This window comes from Myotis brandtii, unplaced genomic scaffold (assembly GCF_000412655.1).
Source record: "Myotis brandtii unplaced genomic scaffold, ASM41265v1 scaffold187, whole genome shotgun sequence".
NCBI classification, from domain to species: Eukaryota; Metazoa; Chordata; class Mammalia; order Chiroptera; family Vespertilionidae; genus Myotis; species Myotis brandtii.
This window is the reverse complement of record NW_005356944.1, coordinates 202,617-214,838: the sequence shown is the minus strand read 5'-3', so window position 1 is coordinate 214,838 and position 12,222 is coordinate 202,617. Positions and strand designations below refer to the sequence as shown.

The 12,222-nt window shown below is 60.1% G+C and overlaps 2 protein-coding genes across 12 annotated transcripts in view; one reads left to right on the top strand and one right to left on the bottom strand.

The window, feature by feature from the left end:
* RCOR2 (REST corepressor 2) overlaps positions 1-146 on the top strand; it is a 3,334-nt gene extending 3,188 nt beyond the window's left edge. The window contains exon 12 of the mRNA XM_014538197.1: positions 80-146. Within this exon, the coding sequence (XP_014393683.1) occupies positions 80-146 (67 nt within the window). The remainder of the gene's footprint in view (positions 1-79) is intronic.
* A 732-nt stretch (positions 147-878) lies between these two features.
* The window catches only part of MARK2 (MAP/microtubule affinity-regulating kinase 2), a 57,527-nt gene continuing 46,183 nt past the window's right edge, over positions 879-12,222 (bottom strand). For 2 of the 11 annotated variants that reach the window (XM_005864161.2, XM_005864160.2), the window contains exons 7-19: positions 11,980-12,036; positions 10,864-11,100; positions 10,350-10,469; positions 10,158-10,257; positions 9,969-10,081; positions 8,982-9,114; positions 8,544-8,725; positions 8,143-8,240; positions 7,240-7,401; positions 6,357-6,614; positions 5,303-5,329; positions 3,414-3,458; positions 879-2,957 (exon numbers count right to left, since the gene is read on the bottom strand). In XM_005864161.2, the coding sequence (XP_005864223.1) occupies positions 2,597-2,957; positions 3,414-3,458; positions 5,303-5,329; positions 6,357-6,614; positions 7,240-7,401; positions 8,143-8,240; positions 8,544-8,725; positions 8,982-9,114; positions 9,969-10,081; positions 10,158-10,257; positions 10,350-10,469; positions 10,864-11,100; positions 11,980-12,036 (1,893 nt within the window). In that variant the 3' untranslated portion in view covers positions 879-2,596. Of the gene's footprint in view, positions 2,958-3,413; positions 3,459-3,967; positions 4,041-5,302; positions 5,330-6,356; positions 6,615-7,239; positions 7,402-8,142; positions 8,241-8,543; positions 8,726-8,981; positions 9,115-9,968; positions 10,082-10,157; positions 10,258-10,349; positions 10,470-10,863; positions 11,101-11,979; positions 12,037-12,222 lie in introns of all 11 variants that reach the window. The other 9 variants (XM_005864164.2, XM_014537982.1, XM_014537983.1 and 6 more) reach the window with 8 other exon arrangements.

The window sequence follows — 12,222 nt, the reverse complement described above, 5'->3', positions numbered from 1 at the left end:
TCAGCCCCCACCCACCCTGATTGGAGCCCCCCTGGAGCCTCCAGCCCCCTCACTCTGAGCCCTGAGGCCCTCCACCCAGAGGCTCCAGAACACCTTTGCTGGATGTGTTGGGCACCCCTGGCTTCACTGACGACAGAAGGGACTAGAGCTCTTGCCAGGTCTTTCAAAGACCCACAGCTGCTGACCATCTTGGGCAGACCAGCAGTTCTGACCGTCTCTGGCAGCTGAGCCCATCTCCCACAGCCCAACCGGGGTGGGGCTCAGGGCCCAGGGCCTCTGAGCTGGCCTGAGGGCACTTGCTCTTCCCGGAGGGGCGCAGTGGCTGCCTCCTAGTCAGCTGGAGTTTGGCCTTTTGGCCCTAGCCTTTGTGTAGAGGGGGTCCTGATCGTAGCTTGGGGGGTGGGGGAGGACATTTTGGCCTGTTGGCGGTTCTTCCTCTTCCCTTCTTTTAGCAATAAGTCTGGGGTGAGGTAGGGAGGGGCTGGAGGGGGGAGGGGGCCGAGAGTCCCCTGGGGCTTGACAGCAGCTGAGACTTAAGGGGCGGCTCTCCCGGCTTTGGCCACACAAGAGGCCTCCAGGGAAGTGCTGAGCTCTGAGGGTGCCCACTTCACTTGCCACCTGAAAGCTTAGAGAAAGAAACAGATGCAGACATGGGTTTATTTTTCAATGTTTTTTAAAGAAATAAAACCTTCCAAGCTCACTGAGTCCTCTCTCCCTGTTGGTGTAAGGACCCTGGGCTTCCTGACTGCCATGAGGGTAGGGAGGGTGCGCCCCGGCCTGACAGGAACCCATCCTCCTGCAGGAAGGCGGCTAGGCTGCGTCTTGCCCACAGGGACTGGGTCCCTGCCCAGTGGGGAGAATAAAGAGGAGGAGGTAGCTCAGATTCCAAACATTCTCTTTATTACGTGTTTGATCCAGAGGAGAAACGAAGTGCAGGAGTGGGGGGCTGGGTGGGGAGGGCCGCCTTGCCTGGGAGCCCCTGGCCACCATCCCCCCCTTGGGAGCCAAGCCATGCCCTCCCAGCCCCTCGGAGCACCAGGGCTGTTCCATAGGGCAGGAGGGGAGGAGGGGGGGGAGGGAGCCCTTGGTCGGAGCCGAGCCCGAAGCTGGGCTTGGGGGCAGGAGGACTGAGGTTGGCATGGCCCCTTCCTGGGACCCAAGGGCTTTAATTGCCAAGGAGCCTGGCCTGGGAGTGGGGGTGATGAGTAGGGGTGGAGTCATCATAAATCAAAAAAAATAATAAAATAATAAAATAAAAAATAAAACCCATCACAAAAAATGTACAACTCAGGTGAGGGTAGGGGCAGCCTCTGTGCTGGACCCCTTCCCCCAATTTCTCAAGAAAAGAAACAGCAGAGAAATAAATTAAGGGATGCAGCGGCCACCACCAGCCAAGCGCCCACCACCAGCCACTCCCACCCTGGCCACAGGTTAGCAAGCTGGGAGTGGCCTGGCCTGTCCCCCACCCAGTGGAGGGCAGAGGCCCGGCCCTGCTGCCCTATCCGGCCCCCGCCAGTGGCCTGCAGGCTCTGGGCAGTGTCTCCTGAGAGGAGGGGTGACAGTGTCAGGAAGAAAGGCAAGGCCAGAGATGAGTGGTGAGGGAAGTCACTGCTATGGAACTAGCTGGTGCCCAGATTAATGCCAATGAACGGAGCAGTGGGGAGAGAAGAGGAGCGGCGAGTGAGCGGGCTTCGCTCTGCGCTTTCAGACAAAAGGCTCTCCCATAATGGAGAACGCCCAGCCCAGGCGGCCCCCTGGGGCCCAGGAGCCCATCTGCCCAGCAGTCCCCTCCCCTATCCCAGCCCTAGGGTCAGCCCCGCCTTCTTCCCCGGGAGGGGGTGGGACAAGATGGCACAGACTTTTGAGGGGGGGACCAAGGTCCCCACAGCAGCTTGTGGAAGGAAATGCCCAGCTCTGGGAAGGGGGGCAGAGGATACAGTGTGGGGGGAGGCTGGAGCCCCACGCCTCGCTGCCAGCCCACCCACCTCAGGGCTGCACAGCACCCCCACCCCAGCCCCTAGCCCCCCAGGCTCCAGCCCAGGGGCCTGAGGTCAGGGGAAGGCCACCTCTGGTGGTTTGCTTGGAGGGGAGGGGGAGAGGGGAGAAGCCCGCAGTGGGCCTGGCGGAGGGCCTGACAGGGAGCTCCACCACTCTTGCCTGAGAGTGTTCCAGCCCTGAGCCACCCTCCCGGGAAACCCCACAGATCCAGTCTCGACTGTCCCAATGGGGCAGGGAGGAAAAATGGCCGCTGGGATTTTTTTTTTCTTTTTTCTTTTTGGTAATAAAAAAGTTCTTGGTTTAGGCGAAATACTCTGTGCAACCGCAGTACCGAGGGGAGCCCTGCCCCCACCCTCCCTTCCTTTACCTCCTGTGGGAGAGGGGGAGGGCGGCATCTGGGCAGGGGTCAACGTGGGGGGAAAGAACCATCTCCCATCCCCACAAACATGGAAGAAAAAACTGAGCAGGGCGGGAGGGAGAAGTGCCAGCAGGGGGAGACACGCCATCCGTCTGCAGTCTCGCCCAGGTGGGCCGGAGCGGTGGGCCAGCAGCTAAGTCCAGCGGCCCGCCTCCGTCGCCCCCCACTCCTGGCAGCCTGTTAAAGCTTCAGCTCGTTGGCTATTTTGGAGGCAATGTTTTTGAAGGCCATGGAGGTGCCCGATATCCGCTTAAACCGCACCCCGTTGAGGGAGAGCCGCGGCAGTTTGCACACCTCCATCTCCCACTGCACGAAGTCCTCGTGGCCCGGCGTGCCGTGCATGCACAGCAGCATGTACTTCTCGTGCAGCTCGTTCTGGCAGCTGTTGGCGTCCAGCACCTTGCGGATCTCCCGCATCATCTCGTTGGGCTCCATGGAGCTCGTGGTCTTCATGCTCCACGTGAAGCGGAGCGAGCGCGGCTTGGCCTCCCGGGACTCCTCCTTCTCCTTGTCGCTGCCACCACCGCCCACCACGTGAGGTCTGTGGAGAGGCAGAGCCGAGTCAGGGGACCCAGGACCCACCCATGGCACCACCCTGGCGCCAGGGACCCTGAGAGCAGAGCAGAGAGCAGTGGGCGGGCGAGAGGCGTGGGTAGTCCTGGCCTCCACCTGGGCAGAGGGGAGGAGCCAGGCAGAAGCCAGCCGCGGGCGGGCAGGGGTACAGTCGTGCTTCCCTTGGAAGAGGGGAGGGTCAGGGAGGAACGGGGAGCACCGCTCGGCAGCCTGAATTCAGGGCTGGACACGGGAGCGCGGAGGCCCAGACAGGTGAGCAGGGCTCCTCCTTCCAGACCGCAGAAGGGCCCACCCTGCGCTGGGGGTTCTCTGAGGAAAAGGGAAGCCTCAAGAGGGTGGCGAAGGGGTGGCAGGAGGAGAGGAGCGGGAGGCGTGGCAAGCCCGGAGGCCGGGGCAGGGCCGGTGCTGGCTCCAGCCCTCTCACCTGAGAGTCTCCACTCGATCTTTGCTTTCAGGTTCATTCAGGTTCCTCAAAAAACAGAGCGAGGGAGAGTTTAGTGCTGGGGCTTCTCGCTCCTTCCACCGTCGCAGACCCAGGTGAGGCAGTCCAGGGAGGTGCCGCCGAGGGCAGGCAGGACCCAGCCCTGAGGCCGCTTTCCCGTCACCCGGCAGGCACCTCACACCGGCAGCTTTCCAACAGGGAGCCCGCCCCTCCCCACAGTCCCAGAGGAGTGTGCTGGGGAGGAGGCTGTGGAGGTGCAGGCACCCGCACCCAGCAGTCACCGGGCAGGCAGGGCCCCGGCCCACGGCCAGGCTGCTGTGCGGGCATCTTCTCAGAACCACAGGCCTCTGGGGGAAGGGGCTGGGAGCTCAGAGGGCCAAGCTCTGGAACTGCTTTGATGTGCTCAGGGATGGTGCCTGGGGCCCCAGACTAGCCCACCTCCCCCATTCTTTGATAACTCCCCTGCCTGCCAGGCTGCCAAGCCATCAGATTATACAGAAGAGAGGACGCAGGGCAGGGCCGGGCCGGGCAGACACCTTGGGTGTGGGGAGAGATCTGGCCCCGCTGAGCGGCTTCTCCAGCTCCTGGCTGGAAGATGGGTGCCTGGAGCTGGGAAATTGGGGGTTGCAGAGGAGGGCAGGGTGTGAGGAGAGAGAGAGAGAGAGAGCAGCAGCAGCACATGTAAAAGGAACACAAAGACATCAGACACACAAATGCAGATAAGCGCACTGCGGGCCTGGAGCCTGGGCTGCGCAAGGGAAGGAGCCTGGCTGCTCTCTCGGGCCACACCTGGCTCTTGCCCTGTGGGTGGAGGCGCCTGCAGGGCTGGCCCCCACATGAGTCAACAGCCAGCCATGCAGTGAAGAGCTGGGTGGGGTCGGTAGGAGGAAGGGGAAAGCCTGAAGACCCTGTCTCGGCTGTTTCTCTGTCAGCTGGGGCACCAACGTGCCTACCAGGTGTCCTAGCACAGGGCCGGGGCTGACAACCTTGGGAAACCTGGCCCTTGGTCTTCAGCTTGGTATTTGGCCCACCCAGGCCTCCAGAGAAATGAGGAGGCCCGGAGTGGGGACGGAGCCAGGATCCGGCCCAGGAAGGGAAATGCCTGAGGGAGGGGGATCTCCCCGTTTTGCCAGGGCCCTAGAACATCCCAGCTCCTGGCTCTTTGGAAGCCACAGGCCATGGCTGTGTCAGCCCAGAAGGGAGGCGGCTTGGTTCATTCAGATACTGCTGGAGGCAGCAGGTGTGCTGGGGGGTGGCCCGAGCTCCGCAGGAGCTGCCAGAGGGGTGCTGTGCCCCATTTGTGAGGCAAAGGCTCCTTGGGCCCAGCGGCGGCAGACTGAAGCCCTGGGACCCCGAGTCCCTGCAGTACATCCGAAGTCCTGCCATCCCTGGGACAGGGGCAGAGGTCACAGAGCCCAGAGGTTCGCAGGGACAGAGACAGGGAAGCCAGGAGCCCCAGAATGAGAGACCATCCCAGGTATACTGTCGACCTCGGCAGGGAGACCCTCTTGGGAGCGCATGCACAGACAGGGGAAGGGCCAGAACACAAACCCCATATTCGAGACCAAAGACCAAAACCCAGAGGTGGGGGTGGGGGAGGAGACAATCTTAAAGGGAGAATTCCCTGAGAAGACCCCCTGCTTGGGGATAGGCCCATCATCTTCAAAGTCATCTGCCCGAGTGGGCAAATGTGGCCTCACACGGCGGCCCAGTCCGAGCCGTCTTCATCCCTTTAAGATGGCAGAGGGCCACACAGAGGTGGTTAGCAGACGGAGGGGGAGCAGGAGCCAGAAAAGGGGAGTTAGTGACAGAGGAGGACACGGACACAGGACACAGGACAGACACACACACACAGTGGGCTCAACGCCTACCTTCTGGCAAACCTGAAAGACAGATTTCTAAAAAAACAAACAAAAAAAGACAAAATAAAAAAAGAAATAAAAAAACAAAAACAACAAGACGGTATGTGGATAAGCAGGTAGGGGGTGGACTTTACAGGTTCAAGGGTCACCCCGTTTGTGGAAGAGCCGCTCAGCGAGACTAGAGTCCCAGGCACGGGATCTGCTCGCGCCCACCTGCAGCCCTGCACCTGAATTCCAGGGCTGGCCAGGGGCATGGTTTCTCTGTCTATTCCAGCTGAGCGGGCTGAAGCAGGAGGAAGGGCAGGCCGCCTGCTCTCTCCGGCCTCCGGCTGCTTCCTGAGCTACACTGAGGGGGCAGAGGAAGGGTGGGATAGAGACAGGGACTATCCCAAGAGGCCAGATTGCTGGATGCACCTCAAGAATCAAAACTGTCCCTTTGGGGTGGTGGGGAGCCAGGTGTGGGAACCCTCATGAAGAGACTCCCCACCCTGGTTCCCACACAAGAAAATCAGCGCATCAGGCTGCGAGGGAGGAGGCCGCCCTGGGCCCCCACCAGCTGTTGCACTTATGGCCTTCATCCTGGCAACCCTGGGCCAGAGAGCATGGCTGTAGCAGAGGGAGTGACTGCAGCGAGACCCAACCAACCAACTGGGTTCGGGGAAAGGAGGTCAGAGGGGGCAGACAAGAGACCAGGAAAAACTCCTTGCTGGCCCAGCCTGGCTCAGGTCTCATGACTTTGCAGCTGCGTCACCAAATATAAGTTTCCATGGGAACCCAGGAGAAGAGGGGGCTTTTATTTTAGCATCTGAGTTCACACTCTCCTAGAGAGGAGGCGGCATCAGCATGGGCCATCTGCTCAGGCCAGAGAATGAGGTGTATGTATAAGGAGTTGGGGAGACCTAAGAGGGACAAGGAGGGTCTGGGCACCTGAGTTATTGACAAAGACCAATTTCGTAGGCTTCCAGAAGCCTCTTTTAACCCCAATTCCAGGCACCCCCGTCCCACCCCGAGGCAGGCAGGAAGGCCTGGCCTCACACTCTGCCATCTTAAGGCCCCTACTCACCTTCGTACAAACTTGGAGGTGAATTTGCTGAAAATGCTCCCGGAGGCCCCCCGCCGTCCCTGGCTGTTGCCGGAGGGAGAGGCTGGGGTTACACCGTAGGGCAAATTCTGCTGGTCCCGCACCTGCCGGAGCTGCCCAGCATGGAAGGTGCTCCGACTGGATACACCCCGGGGGAAATTAGTTCGGTCTGGGGCTCCTCCACTGCTGCTGATGTTGTGGGCGGAGGGGGAGGCGACAGGGACGCGCTGGGGGGCTGTGCTGTGGGAAAAGAGGTGGGGGTGGGGAAATGCATCAGGGCCCGAGAAGCCATCACGGCCAAGCACCTGGAGCCCTGGTGGGAGCAGGGAAGGAAGATGCTGGGGCAGAGGCAGCCATCACAGAGGACACAGGAGGAGGGGTGTGACCACTGAGGACACTGGGAAGGAGGACATCTAGGTGAGGTGGGAGGAATGGTTTGGGGGAGGGAGGGAGGCAAGGAGGGATACGTGTGTGGAGAGCAGTACAGGCTGGAGAGATGTGGCTCCTTGGGAGCTAGGCAGCTGGAACCTCGAGGGGACAATGTTGACCAACCCTCAAGGGTGAGTCCCTGTGATGCTGACTGTTCCTGGGTCCTAAGGAAGTCCAGGAGGCTCAGAACCAAAAGGCTTCCTTCTGGAGCCTCGGGACGGCTTCGGGCATATCTGCTCTGAGGGGAGACTGCAGGAAAAGAGGGGGGCATTAAGCCATTTTTTGTTCCTTCCACTTCCTGGCTGCAGGGGACAAAGCCATTTCTTGTGGCTAAGATGACAAGAACAGAGCAGGACCAGGTGGAAAGAAACGGTTGGAGGCAGGGGGTGGGACAGGTGTAGGGCAGCAGGTGCACCAGCTGCCCCAGCACACTTGCCTGGGCCGCGGCACCTCACAGTTACTGTCCGTGGGGGGCAGCCCAGTGGCCTTGTTGGGGTGCACGGAGGCCGACATGGATTTCTGGTGCTGGCGGGGTCGGGCCGCAGAGACTGCGGCAGAAGCAGAAGCCGTGGAGGCCCGGGACCCTGGCATGGTTAGGCTAGGAGACAAAAGCAGCGGAGAGGCCTGGGTTAGGGGTGGGTGGGGCGGGAGGCTGGGTGAGGAAGCCAGGGCAGGCGGGAAGGGCCAGAGCTGGGAGCGCGGCAGGATGCAGGTCAGCCCCAGGAGCAGCAGCGGGACACCAGTCAGAGCTGAGGAAGGCGGAGCTGGGAGCGGAGGGCAGGGTGAGGAAGGCGAGGTGGTCCAGGGCCTGGGGAGGAAACCAAAGTGCAGGAAAGCCAAGGGAGCAGCTGCCTCCAGCCACACTGGTCTCCTAGGAATTCTGAGAGCAAGGCTGCTTCCTCTCCAGAAAGAGCAGGGGCTGCTAAGGGGAGTCTTCATTAGGCTCAGGAGAGGCGGAGCCAGGGACGCACAGTAAGAGATGCTGATGGTCAAGGAGCTGGGAGCTCTGCTCTCGTGCACACCCCGCAGGCGGGCACCTCAGTTCTGCCCTGCCCTGCGCCTGGGGCCCCGGAACAAGCCTCAGCACTGAGGCCTAGAGGAGCGGGTTGCCAGGCCCTGGCTGGCAGCCGAGATGACCAGGGAGTCACACTTGGTCCACTGCAAGGAGCGGTCACAGGAGCACAGGGAAAGGGGTGTGGGGAGGGGGGGAAGGGAGGAGGTCTGGTGTGTGGAAAGCTGGACTGGACAGAGCGACGGAACTCCAGGGAGCAGGGAGGGGAGTGGTGCTGCTGACAGAGGTCACCGCCGTGAGAGGTGGCTCCTGGCCCGGCCTGCTCACCTGTCTTTGCCATTCTGGATGGAGGCCTGGCCCAGGCTGGCCCTCTCCAAAAGTGGGGAATTCCTGCTTCGATTTGTGCTGGTGGAGAGGATGCTGTTCTGTGGGGAAGAGAGAACAAGGCTGTGTTACAGAAAGCCTGTTTCGCTGGCAGGGTCACAGCACCCCTTTCCCTCCACCTTCCCCCAAGAGCGGGCCCGGGTCGGGAAACGGCGGCCTGCTTCTCCCCCGGGGGCCAGGCTTTCTAAGTGAGCAAAAGCGGCCCGGAGGAGAGGTCAGGTAGGCAGCCAAAGGGCGTGGGTCTGGACCAAGAGCTGCCCGGAGAGGACAGGCCGAGGGGGTGGGGAGGAAGGGAGGAGGGGGAGGAGGAGGATGGAAGGAGGAGACCAGGCAGCGTGGCTCACCGTGGAGGGGGTAGGGGTGGTCTTCTTCCTCTCTAGGCCGGGCAGGGGGCTGGCAGGCACTTTGGCTGTGCTGCTGGCCTTCCGCCCTGACTCCCGGTCCTCCTCAGGCCGCTTGTTTTCCGCGTTGTTACTCTGAGTCTTCTTAGAGTAGGAATTTGAGGTGGGAATGGCAGGACCAGCTGCTGGGCCAGAGTGACAGCGGGAATGGGTAAGGACAGGGCTCACAGAGTGCCCACCCCACGCCTGCTCCCCTGCAGTCTTGCCAGCAATCAGCACACACCACTTCTCAGAGGCTGAGGGAAGGGACCTGCCCAAGGTCACGCTACTAATAAGTGGCTGAATGGGGAGTAAAACTCAGCTATGTCATCCAAAGTCCGAGAACTTGTGACCTCTCAGCAGAGGGTGGGTCCCCCACCTGCAACTCCCAAAAGCACTTACCCTGGTCGCTGAAGCGCCGCTGCTTGGGGTTGGCAGAGACGCTGCGCTGTACCTTGTGGGAGGGGGAAGGAGCACTGCTATTGGTCATGTCAGCTGAAGGCCTGGGCTTCAAGGTGATGGCATCGCCTTCCTGCTGCAAGAACAGAAAAGGGAGGGCAGAAGTTAGGCAGAGATCCACAAATCCACCCGGCGCTCCTATGACCAGGCCCTGCAAGGCCAATGTGCAACTGAACACCTGTGGAAACAGGTGCCCGACACAGACCCCAACACACACAGACACGACCCCACCTCCCACAAAGACCCCCACCTCAGGGAGGGATACACACGCCCACAGCAACGCAGGTCCAGACACAGACCTCTCGCGTACCTCCTGGGCAGGCTAAGGGGAGAACCAAGAGAGGGAGCCCAACACCACCGGGGGGAGCAGGAGGGAGAGGCCATGAGTGCAGGTGGTGGGGACACAGTGGAGACCAAGACCCCCATCCCACAGACCCCACGGACTCCGACATAAGACATGATGAACCAGATGCACAGATGAGAGGATGGACATACATGCACAGAGCTACACGTATCCAGAAACAAGCACCAGGCAGAAGCAGCACAGACTCGAGACTCTTCTAAGAAAAACACAGGGACCCTTGCGTGCAGAGACCCAGAGATGCACAGTTCCCAAAACAAAGAGAGACAAATATATGGAAACAACATTTCTAGATGAACACAGAACTGACCCAGTCAGATGGACTGAGACCCAGTCTAACCAGGTCTACTCACCCACATGGAAGCCCAGACCCCACCAGCTACCTACTCACTCACTGACGGAGGTCAGTGAGAGCAAAGACCAGTGGACTCTGGCCACCAAAGCTGAGGCTTAAAATTCATCAGCAGAGGCAGCACACCCACTCAGACACGAGCTTCTGCCCTCAATGGGGTATGGAAACATGGGGGTGCCACGGCCAGCAGGGCACCGGGGAGGGGCAGGGCACACACCTCCGAGCTCTTGTAGCCGAGGAGCAAGTAGGTGGCCATCACCTCGTTGTACCGCTGGCCCACCAGCGAGTCCTGGATCTCTTCTCGTGTGTAACCCATGGACACCATCAGCTCTGCACAGGGGGTATACAGTTAAGGCTGGTCCCGAGTCCTTGGCAGGCTCAACCTCACGGCCCAGCCGAGCCTCACCTGTCCGCCGGGGGTCCTTGTAGTCAGGGAGTGGCTCCACATAAGGCTTTAATTCATCATCTTCGTGACCCACATTCATCCATCGATCTTTCATGATTTGCTGGGGAATAAAGTGAAGAGGAAGGAGCCTCAGTGTGAAGGTTTCCTTGGGAACCTGGGACCTTGCGGCCAGCTGGGCTCTCAGCTGCTCACCTCTAAAGTGCCTCTCTTGCTGGGATTGAGAATGAGGAATTTCTTAAGCAGGTTTTCACAGTCTGTGGACATGTAGAACGGAATACGGTATTTTCCCCTCAGCACCCGCTCCCGCAGTTCCTGCAGGAGGGAAACGGAAATCACCCCAAAATCAAGGGAAGAAACCTAGTATCTGGGCTCCTGAGAGCTTAAGACTGGCCAGGCAGCTAGAAATGAAATACAGCAGGAGGCAGAGAGCAGGGACATGCCCCCGCCCCCCAAGCCCGAGGCCTGCGTCCTGAGTGCCCTGAGGGCATGACGGACACACAACTGGTCCCATCCCTGGAGGAGGACTGAGGTAGGTGACTGCCCTGGGTGCAGAAGACCTTTAGCTGCTACCTCTGCAAGCCCTTCTCTGAGGCTCTGGCGTGGGAAGTGTAGAGAGGTGGCAAAGGGGAGAGGTCGGGGTAAGACTGGAGGCCGAGAGAGGCAATGAGAAGTAATAACAATGATCTCAGCCTGCGCTTCACTCCACCTTGAGGTTCTGTCCATCAAACGGCAGGGATCCGCTGACCAGTGTGTACAGGATGACGCCCAGGCTCCACACGTCCACCTCGGGCCCGTCGTACTTCTTGCCCTGGAAGAGCTCTGGGGCCGCGTACGGGGGGCTCCCACAGAAGGTGTCCAGCTTGTTCCCAAAGGTGAACTCGTTGCTGAAACCAAAGTCTGCGATCTTGATGTTCATGTCAGCATCCAGGAGCAGGTTTTCTGCCTGAGAGGGAAGATGGAAACCGTCAGGGACCCGAGTGGACCCACGAAGGCACTGGGCAGAAGCTGAGGGGATGGGAAAGCCAACAGGACGCCCTCTCCAGGCTTAGGACCTTCTCCTCCAGGCCCAGGCCGGCCTTCCATCAGCGTGAACAGGCTGGGCTGGAAGAGGGCAGCGCAGACTACTCCTCAATGGGCAGCCATGGGAGAGCTGGGATCTGAAGGCTCAGAGACGCTCTGAGCTGCGAAAGCTTCCGTCAGGCGCAGGTTAACCACGGTCATGTCTGCCTCACATTTGAACCTCTCCGCGCACACGCACTCTGCACAGCAGCTGTGCGGCGGGTGAACGCAGTCAGCATTCTCCCTGCAGTCAGCCCTGGGCCGTCGGGCGGCCCAGCAGAGTCTGGAGTGCCCCTGCCTGACCACACTGGAGGGTGGTGGCCCAGAGCCTCTGCCCACTGTGGGAACGGGATCCTGCGTCTAGTTTGAGGCCGACATTAGAAGCAGACCAGGGCTTCCCCATTATCTCCAAAGCATTAAAGGCTGGTGTTGCCTTGAATGCTCAGACCTGATGGTCACGTCATGGTGAATGGAAGGGAACCCGCTCTCACTCAAAGGTGCAGGGGGAAGAGCACGCCTACCTTTTATTAAAAAATGTTTTTAATATATTTTTATTGATTTTAGAGAGGAAGGGAGAGGGAGCGAGAGAAACATCAACGATGAAGAGAGAATCATGGATCGGCTGCCTCCTGCACGCCCCCAACTGGGGATCGAGCCTGTAACCTGGGCATGTGCCCTTGACCAGAATCAAACCTGGGACCCTTCAGTCCACAGGCCGACGCTCTATCTGCTGAGCCAAACCGGCTAGGACAAGCATACCTACCTTTAAGTCTCTGTGAACAATAAACTTCTGGTGGCAGTACTGCACAGCAGACACTATCTGAAAGGAAGGAAGAAGGGTTAGTCCAGAGCCACCTGGGGGAGGCCACAGGAGCTGGCACAGCTGTGACCTTGGGATCTCATTCTAAGCTGCCACACAGATAGCAAAGCCTGAAGGACCCTTCAAAGGCCACTTACAGACAGGCAGCCCCTCCCTGTATGCCAGACCCCAAAAGGCCAAGGCCAG